The sequence below is a fragment of the Mobula birostris genome, chromosome 12, assembly GCF_030028105.1.
Source record: "Mobula birostris isolate sMobBir1 chromosome 12, sMobBir1.hap1, whole genome shotgun sequence".
Classification (NCBI taxonomy): Eukaryota; Metazoa; Chordata; class Chondrichthyes; order Myliobatiformes; family Myliobatidae; genus Mobula; species Mobula birostris.
The window spans coordinates 58,797,016-58,807,472 of record NC_092381.1 but is presented as its reverse complement, the minus strand read 5'-3'; the positions used below and the strand labels follow the sequence as shown (position 1 = coordinate 58,807,472).

The following is a 10,457-nucleotide window of genomic DNA, read 5'->3' as shown; positions in this document are numbered from 1 at the left end:
ACGTTCATCTCAAAGTGGCTGTATCAGTGGAAGCTGTATTTATTTATTTATTTATTTGCAGACTGATGGCTTGAAAGTTCTTGTTTTGGCAGGAGATCCCATTGCAAAGTTTGTGTTTCTTGTGTTAGTATTTCTAATGCAAGCTATCTCAACAATTACACCGTGAAGGCTTGAGGTATGAGATTCTTTCAAGCACATTATGTACAATTACCATTCTTCTGTGATTTCAATTGAACATGCACAGATCCCATCATTTTTATGCCTAGGATTGTCTATTACTATATCTACGTGTTTTCATCCCATGAAGTCCACAATGAGTAAATGACATAGAAGGATGACTCGTTGCAAATTGAACTTCTGAGTTGATTCACATTTTTAGTGATGCAAGGATCAAGAAATGCTTATCTCACAATGGAGAATGATTTCCAACGCAACTTGCATAATGTTGCAAACAAATTATACAGTTGAATTTTCAAGATACTCTTATTGCAATTTAGCTAAATATTAGCTTAATGTAGCCAAACCAAGTGTACCTGATTTTGTCCTCTCCTCACATCCCATCCCTCTGATTGTGGCAGTTGTTGATCCCTGTCAGTTAGTTTCCCCAATTCATCCCATTATTTTTTCTTGTAGGTTTGAATTTGTGTTTCAAATTTTGTTTCATTTCTCAAAAAAAACCCCAATTGAAATGAACACATTTATGCTTAAAACATTGACATTTACAATGAATTCAATTAATTACTGATTTTTTGTATTAGATACTTCCCTTTGGATCATAGTTCACTTTTAAAATCATGGCAAAATTTTGTTTTTTTTTAAAAAATTATTTCATGGATGTTATAGAACTAATTAAGTATGCATTGAGTATACTCTTCGATTTCCTCCATTCATTTGCATTTATCGTCTTCATTTTAAAATACCAGCAGGTAATATTTGAACTGAAATTTGCCCTTGAAACCCCAAGCCAGACTGAAGCTAAGCATTTCGGAAGTCAACACAATCATTCTAGCAAATGGCTTAGATAGTTTTAATTCCTGAAGCTTATTTAATTTTAATGGATTGAGTGGAAAGTTATGTATTTCACCCATGTTCTGCACAATTATTGCTATACATGTAGTCAATGTAATAAAGATGTACTTTTCAAAGCAATGTTGGAAATACTGGTGATACATCTTTGTCATTTAAAAAAAATAGGAGGGAGAGCATTATCCCAGTTCCCTGACTAACTTTCCCAATAGACTGAAACTCCAAGAATTCATTATTTGTTTGTTTAGAAATCCTGACAACATTGCACCTGACTGAACAGGGACTCCATTCCTATAGTCTCTTTACAAACTCTGTTTGGTTTCCTGGGTCTCTGTAAACTCACCTGATCCATTGAAGAGAATGGAAAGACACCAGAAATTGGGGAAAAGTTCTTTCTCAAACCTCAAAATGAACAATTTGACAATGAACATGTTCAAAGTTATAATGTAGTATTATATGCATGATTGAACATAGGAACATAAACAGGAGAGTGTATATCAAATGCCTTCTTCAGACTTTTTCAATATTCAACATAATCATTGCTAATCCAGCCTTGACTTCAACACCATTTCCCTACTGTCTTCCCACCCACCTTGTATTTAAATATGTTTCAATCCCCACTTTGAATATGTTCAATGACTTCACACCTATGGTTCTCTGGGGTGCAGAGATTAATGCCACATACAATTTCTCCTCATTGTAATCTTAAATTATACCAGTCAAATTTTCCAGGAAAACAAGTAATCATTCCCAATTAATATACAAAATGCTAGAGGAACTCAGCAGACCAGGCAGCATCGTTGGTAAAAAGTAAACAGTCTCAGCCCAAAATGTTGACTGTTTACTCTTTTTCATAGATGCTGCCTGACCTGCTGAGTTCCTCCAGCACTTTGTGTATTGCTTTCGATTTCCAGAATCTACAGATTTTATGTTTGTGATTCATTCCTAAGTACTGCATTATATAATTTTACAACCACTTTATGCAATAAATAACAGAATGTAATCCATAATACAAATTTGACTTAGCTCCTGTAAAATGGCTATATGCAGTACAATTAAAGATAACTATTTTTAACTAGAAATAAATGTAAAAGAAAATTTATTAAATTGTTCTGCAATCTATTTGGCACTTTGATTTATCAAACCGTACATGGAAACTATACCACTTTTGTAACAGGCTGAGACCAAGTACAAAATACAAAATTATGCAGGCTCTCTGGAAAATATTAATGCACTACCATGATTTGAAAAGCAATTGAAAATAAATCAAGCAACAATAATTTTTAGCATTATCTTTACAATACTGGCATTAATGAACATCAACTGAAATTGGAAAAATTCCACCCATTTTTACACTTAATACTGCAAAACAGACATTTGGTTCTAATTTATTCTACGGATCCATTACAAATGAATGCAAAACTGCATCTATTGCAAATAGATTAAAAATATTATCAAGACATAAATGATAGGTAATGTATTTAAGACCCTAAAACATATACTTAAGATATTCATGCAAATAAGTTTTCAAAGACTAAGTAAATGAATAAATCAAAATATAAAATGTTTAATTGTAACTTAATATTTTAAGGACAAAGAATAAAATTCACTTTCATGGAACTTGTATGAAAAACTGTAAACATACAAACAAAATTTATTTACAGTTTTACGTTGCAGCACATCTCGATACTAATTGCTCTTCAGGAACGCAAAACTGGGAAGAGTGGGTCTGAGAATATAAAGTATAAATAAAAGATGGAGGTCAAACCTCAGTTGAACACCGACAGTCAAACAAGCAGAAAGATGATGCCAAACAAACCAACCAGGTCTAGCAAGTGTGTGAATTATGTATTTGCGGCGAGAACAATATCAAATTCTGCAGATAATGAGAAACTCAGAAGCAGACAAAGCAGCGATATTTCAAGTTATAACATGACAAATGCGTTGGAATGTAGGAAAATATCAAGAGAAATGCCTTGGGGAAACAAATGCAGAGTAGCAGAACCTGATGGTAAAAGTCTGAATTGGTGCAAGAGCAGCCAACGAAGATGACCAAGAAAGCACAAGGGATATTTAACTTCACAGTGTAATTAAATATCTAACAGAGGACATTATGCCATCTCACTAATAGGTCTCAGCAGCATATTGGGTGATTAAAGGCGATGGAGATCCTGGGATTGTGTGTCTTGGGACAGAGAAGTCAATGGGAAAGACTAAAAATGGAATTCAGTGCGATGCAAGGTTTAGATACAAAACCCCGAGGGACAAACTCACCTCTAATAAAAAGGATTTACAGTATATTAACTATCAAAGGAGCTGGCAGGCAAATTAGAACTTATTTTAAACAGATCTAAGTAAGATCTGGAAACTCTACCTTAAAAATTGGTGGAATCAGATTCTATAATATACACCACAGGAAAGTTCAATGTAGGAACAAGCCCTGAGGATCACAATGCCTGTGCTGACTACAGTACCAATCCAAACTAATCCTATCTGCCTGCACATAGTCTATATTTCTCAATCATCAACCCGTTCACGACTGACCAAATGCCTCTGAACAGTTGATATTCTACCTGCTTCCACCACATCCCCGGGCAACATGCTGCAGGCACCTATCACACTAGATCTCAAATCTCCTTCAAGTTTTACTCCTCCCACCCTATACCTCTTTAATCCCAATCTCTAGAATTTGACATCCCACTGTGGGTCTGATCACCTAACCTTGATATAACAGCTGAATAAAATACCCAGGCACATACTTGGGGAGTACAGGAAAAGAAAGGCAAGTTGCAGTATTAAACAACGTTTAAAAGAAAAAAATAAGATTGCAGAGGTATGATGAACTGAATGGCCCCGAAGATTTCAAAATGACATTTTATTCATGCTCCAGCGAATCATCACAGCACAGGTAAAGCTTTTGGTTTAAATGGTCAAACTAGATGCACCCAAGAGACAAGAAAGAAGATCTAGTACAAAATTTAGCCGCAAGAATTGAAAACAGTAGTACTTTTTAAAAGTTTGGATGAAGCAAAATATCATGTGGTGTTTTTGCCCTTTGCAGCAGTTTTTATACCAGCAAAATATATCTAAGCTTGACCAAACTAGTGATCGATATAAAGTCATTCATTAAAATGGCTTGATCTGAGATCAGCCAATTGAACTAAATAGAGATAGACAGAGGAATTAAATATAACCATGCATAACAAATAGATTCCCCTCTCAATGTACATAAAATGCTGGAGGAACTCAGCAGGTCAGGCAGCATCTATGGAGAAGAATAAATAGTTTACATTTCAGGCTGAAACCCTTCATCTGGACTGGAAAGGAAGAGGGAAGAAGCCAGAATAAAAAGATGCCCTTGCTCACTGCTCCCTCTGTGATCTGTGTTGCTCTCCCAACTCTTCGATCATGTGCACATCCAGAATTGCTACCACAGCCACGTGCCAACCCTGGGAACCTGTTTTCACCACCATCTTGCTCCACATGGCTTTGAACTGTTTCCATGCATCCCAGTTTGGGCCCACTGAGACTCCCTTCGTTCATTCGTCCCTTCCAGTGTTCTTCTCCTGGCACTGAACCCTACAAGAGGGACACCTACCTCTTCACCTCCTCAACACCATTCAAGACCCCATATAGTCCTTCCAGGTGAGGCAACACACCACCTGTGAGTCTGTCGGGATCATCTACTGTATCCAATGCTCCCAGAGCAGCCTCTTTTACATAGGTGAGACCTGACGAAAATAGAGGGACTGCTTCATTGCACACCTTTGCTGCAACAGGGAAGATTTCCTGGTGGCCACCCATTGTAATACTACTTCACATTCCCATTCTGGCATGTCAGTCCATGGCTTCCTCTACTGCCACGACGAAACCACTCTCAGGTTGGAGGAGCAAAACCTCATATTCCCTCTAGAAACCCTTCAACATTCTCCTCCTTCCCTTTCTCCCACAGTCCACTCTCTTCTCCTGTCAGATTCCTTCTTCTTCAGCCCTTTACTTTTCCCACCTATCCACTTGCAGTTTCTCACTTCATCATCCCTTCCCCACTCACCCACCTGGCTGCATATATCCCCGGCTTGTACTCCTTCCCCACTCTGCACCCCCCACCGTTTTCTTATTCTGGATGTGCTCCCTTCCTTTCCAGTCTCTGAAGGGTTTCCACCTGATACGTCAACTGTTTATTCCCCTCCATAGGTGCTGCCTGACTTACTGAGTTCCTCCAGCATTTAGCATGTGTCACTCAGGATCTGCAGAATCACGTGTTTATAGCAAAATAAATCTCTACTCAGCTTCATAGATGAAATAGATACAATTATAGAGCAATTAACAGGAAAATAGGTATACACGATCTCTATTGAATCTGTGTGCACAGCTGTATAGCGTAAGTAAGTAGCCAAATCAGCAAGGCAGGATACAAAATAATCGACACCACCCAAAGCAATGTAGATGGCTGTGGTCGATGACTCACTACAAACTAATATTTTCTGCACAGACAAGGAATTCAGCCCATCAGACCTGTTTCTCTCTCTGAAGCAATCCAACCTAATCCTCATGGTGTTGGAGATTTATTTCCTTTAACCTACATGAAAATGTAGGTTCGGTTTAGAAGTTATCTCTACTTGTACTTGTCAATCTATGTCCAATTGTCTTCGATAAGGTGTTAATATGTTGTGACCTCCATGAGAGCAGCAATGAAATCATTTCACTGCTTTCAAACTGGCTTCAGCCAGCAGATAGACATTTGCTGCAAGCTATATGTAGAGCTCTCAGGCAGGACCAGATGACCAATCGTCACTGTCCTTCTGAAATTTGGTGGTGTAATTGTTGCAACATGCTATAGTATTGACCTTGGAGGAGCTAAATAAACAAAGCAAGTTAAGAATTGCCTTATTTTACTCATTGTAGTCAGGTGGAGTTTAGAGGTTTGGGCTACTCAGGCACTTGTCTGCACACTCATGCCTCTACTAAATATTTTCCACCATTCCATTTTAATGTTCCTATCTTTACAACTTAATTTAGAACATGTTGTATTACAAAGTTTGTAGCTGAGGTTTTGAATCAATTATGCCAATAATTCCAGGTTAAGGCATTACCACCGAAAATGATTCCCTGTACATTTCTAACTGGAAAAATCTGATTAAGTATTATTAAGCTAGACCTATCTGTCCAACTCAATAAAAACATAGGAAATCAAACAAGAGGCAATAAAACAAAATTGCAAATGTTTCTGTATCTTCTAGTGTCGATTAAACTATTTATGTTAACAATTTTTAACAAGATTTATATTATAGCATGCCTTTGTTGCAAAACAACAAATTTTATGGCATATGTCAGTGATAATAAATGTGATTCTAATTCTAAAACTGCAGAAGCACTAACGATGAAAGCCACTTACAGAGTATACTGTAGACGAGGATCACAGTATTATAATGAGAATGAGTCAAACATTTCCCTGATGATAATTCTGTATTTTATAACTTTGGTAGTGTGTTTCTGATTTCAAATATAAAACAGTGGCACTGAAAATCGTGCATTATACATCAACAATGCATCAATCCCATTTCTGCCTTGCAGTTTCATCAAGACTTAAAACAGACTCATTATTGTCTGCAAGGCAAAGAATAATATGTTAATGCATTGATACATTATAGTCATTTTAAAGAATGCTGACACATTGCAGAATAAAAACTGATTTCGCAGGAGTATAGTCCAAGTATTTGAAATCTGAAAATAGGGAAATACCTAGTATGTCAGCAACTATAAAGGAACAGAGATGATCACAAATGCTCATCTAAATATTGCCTGAAAATCTTGTATATTTATTTACAGCTGATTAGACTTCCATTGTTGAATTCAATTTTTCTATCTTCCAGAAACAATTTAAGAAATCTTTACTTCATATAGTTGGATCAAGGAATTGAGGAATCGTGCAAATAGCCTTAAATAATTTTAAAATTCTGAAAATAATTAGTTCAACTCCTGAGATTCTGCTTTTTCTGCTGTTTAAGAGGTTTCTTCATTATAATCAGCAATGGTTGCTTGATCTTGGGTCTATCCTGGAAGAGCTTCATCTCACATTCGGATGTGGGGAAGCGGTTTTGGTAGATTTCTGGATATTCCTTTTGGAACTGAAGGTGAACAGAAAATAAGGTTAATAGACCTCCAATTTTTAATATTCTTTTTTCCCTAACAAAATATTTTAATAAGATTTGTTCTAAAGTAGGCAATTTAACATTGGCCTTTGTCCAGGTTGCATGTACAATTACATGATTATTGTGCTTACTCCACTAGGTACACAAGTCCAGAGAGAAATTTACATTCAATATGACTAAAACCTCTCCAGCTTTGCTGTATATACACCATCGTTTTTGACCATATAACTAGGAGACAACTTAAACAGTTTCATTTCAGGTGGAAAGGGTGCACCTATTTTAGATCTTGTCTGATTTCCAATGACTTGAAAGGGAAAAGAAAAGAACACCAGCCATATTGTCAGATCATTACTTAACTTGTTGGCAGATCCCATCAAAGTTAAAGGTGGCTGGATACTCAGTTTGATATTCTACATTGTACTTTGTCTAGTCTGGCTGTTACTGCCAGTGCAGCTTGCACACGCAAGGAGAACTTTGGATGCAACCCAGAAGTGCAAAACCTGTAACTGAATACTTGTTTCTATATTTGGACTAAATTGAGCAAATGATTCTACATTGTTTTAGTACTGTAGCTTGATGTATCCCATTTCTGCCACCCAGTACTGTGGCAATAAAATGTGTATGCCACAAAGAAGCCCAACTACTTGGGTTTGTAAATAGCATAAAAGAGAATACCTGTAGTTAATATTGAAGTATTGCCAAGTTTCAGCCTGGGCATTGGATCGCTACCATTTAAAGTAGATTTCTAACTCACACATATTAATTCAATCAACTCTCCCCTCAAATGCAATAAATATCTAGAAGCATAAAAGGAAAATATGGGCAAAATGAGGACACAAGTGGCTACCGGAAGAAAATCAGCGTGGCCTTCAGCTTTTGCATATTATCCAGGGAGGAGAGTGCAAAAAGGATGGGTGAAGAAAGGGGTGGGGACAGACAGGGGGGCAGGGAGTGAGAGGTTATTATGCTTTTGACAAGATAATTTGTAAAAAGTAGTACAGAATCCTTTTTTTGGTTAATTTGTTCTGCAGTATGTTAATTTTAAATTTCCCTTAAAGAAGGGCTATGAATCATTTGTGCAATACGAGTGAACAACATTTTAAGGCGCACTGAGTTTAGGGAAGAGTGCCATAATCTGCAAAATGATCAAGGAGCTCATTTACTTGCCCACTTCTCACAGACTGGCTCCGGTTGGTATAATTATCTCTGCTTAACCCTCCACTCCTGTCAAATAAAAGACACACAATGCTTCCTTGCTTACTTGTTTAAGTTTTTTTCTCTTGTCTTTAACTGATAATTTCTTGTCTTCCACAATATTTTCCAATAACTCAGCTATGGCACACTGAGATACAGTAACCTTTTGTTCTTCAAATTCCTTATTGCTTATCTGTTGGCAGAATGTATACATTGGGACTGAAGGATTCACATCTGTACATGGATACTGAATCTGAAACAGTGAGGATAAATTAGGAACATACTTTAATATTTCACTCTACTTCAACAGATTAAATAGATGCCACTTCTTGTGGCAAATTAAAATACATCTAACACTTTCTAAATATTTTATTTGTTAAAAATATTAAATACCTTGACTTTTTGGAGATGCTTGATGTGATCTTCTACAGCATTCTGCAGATAAGATGGTACTTGCAGAATCTCTTGATGGTGGTCCAGTATAAAAGAAACCAGTCGCATACCTAACAATTCATCAAGGTCAACCTCTTTCTTGCAACGTAATATACAGTGTGAAAAAGAGTTAACTACCTGTAAAGTTAAAAAAAGGAATCACAGTGAAGAAACAATTTGCAAATTCAGCTCTTTCATTTATTTCTTCTTTTTCTCCATTTGGTCACCTCCAGCATGGATACAGCTTTCCCCTCCATGGAGGCCATCTACAAGAGGTGATGTCTCAGAAAGGTGGCGTCCATCATCAGGTCTATACCCTCCTCATGATGTTGCATTAGGCAGAAGGTACAGGAGCCTGAAGACCCACAGGTCAAGGTTCAACAATAACTTCTTTTTCATTGCCTTCAGGTTCTTGAACCAACTTGGAAAAAACTTATTCTTTTTCCTCCCTCAAGCTTGCAATATTGTCATCATGTTTACTTTGTTTATTTTGCACGTGTGTATGATTTACGTTAATCTGATTATGCATTTATAAGGTGAGCTTCATGGGCGTTTGGTGTCATTCTGGTGGCCCAGTCAGCATTGGGAGTGGTGCAGAGAAGAATAAATAAAAGTACAGAGGGATAAGGGGAGCGGCCATCATTGGGAGTGGGCCAGTGGTGAGAGTGGGAGTGTCAGGCTTTGGCTCAGAAGAAGAGGCGTTGGCTCTGAATAAGTTTCTGTTAAGTTTTCCCTTTTTTTTTAAAAAAAAAATCTGTGTCAGGAGTACTTAGTGTTGTGAGTTCTTCATGCAAGTTGTTGGCATCCTGGGAGACCTCGAGCCTCCCAGGAAACAACATCTGTATGAAGTGCATCCAGCTGCAGCTCCTTGAAGACCGTGTTAGGAATCTGGAGCAGCAGCTGGATGACTTCAGCTTGCACAGGAGAGTGAGGAGATAATCGATCGGAGTTACAGGGAAGTAGTCACCCTGAAGTTACAGGAGGCGAGTAGCTGGGTGACTGTCAGGAGAAGGAATGGGAAGGTGAATAGACAGTCAGCACAGGGCACCCCTGAGGGTAAGAACACCGTTTTTGATACTGTTGGGGGAATGACCTCCTAGAGGAATGCCACGGAGACCAGGTTATTGGCACTAAGCATGGGTCCATGGTGCAGCAGGGAATGAGGGAGAAAAGGGAAGTGGTAGGGATAGGGGACTCAATAGTTAGAGGAACCAACAGGAGGTTCTGTGGATGTGAACGGGACACCCGGATGGTATGTTGCCTCCCAGGTGCCAGGGTGAGGGATGTCTTGGATCACGTCCACAGCACTTTGGAGAGGGAGGGAGAACAGTCTGATGTCTTGGTACATATTGGTACAAATTACAGGAAGGAAAAGCAGAGGTCCTGAAGAGAGAATTTAGAGAGCTAGGCAGACATCTGAGAAGCAGGACCTCCAGGGTACAAGTTTCTGGATTACTACCTGTGCCATGCACCAGTGATGGCAGAAGCAGGACGATTTTGCAGATAAATGCATGGCTGAGAAGCTGGTGCAGGGGACAGGGCTTCAGATTCCTGGATCATTAGGATCTCTTCTGGGCGAGGTATGACCTGTTCAAAATGATGGGTTGCACCTGAACCTGAGGGGAACTAATATGCCTGTGAGCAGGTTTGTTA

General features: G+C 38.2%; 1 protein-coding gene across 1 annotated transcript in view; it reads right to left on the bottom strand.

The window, feature by feature from the left end:
- Positions 1–6,783: 6,783 nt before the first annotated feature.
- Positions 6,784–10,457, bottom strand: part of LOC140206339 (DEP domain-containing protein 1B-like) — a 35,130-nt gene continuing 31,456 nt past the window's right edge. Inside the window, exons 9-11 of the mRNA XM_072274685.1 lie at positions 8,766–8,942; positions 8,440–8,625; positions 6,784–7,154 (exon numbers count right to left, since the gene is read on the bottom strand). Of these exons, the coding sequence (XP_072130786.1) occupies positions 6,999–7,154; positions 8,440–8,625; positions 8,766–8,942 (519 nt within the window). The 3' untranslated portion in view covers positions 6,784–6,998. The remainder of the gene's footprint in view (positions 7,155–8,439; positions 8,626–8,765; positions 8,943–10,457) is intronic.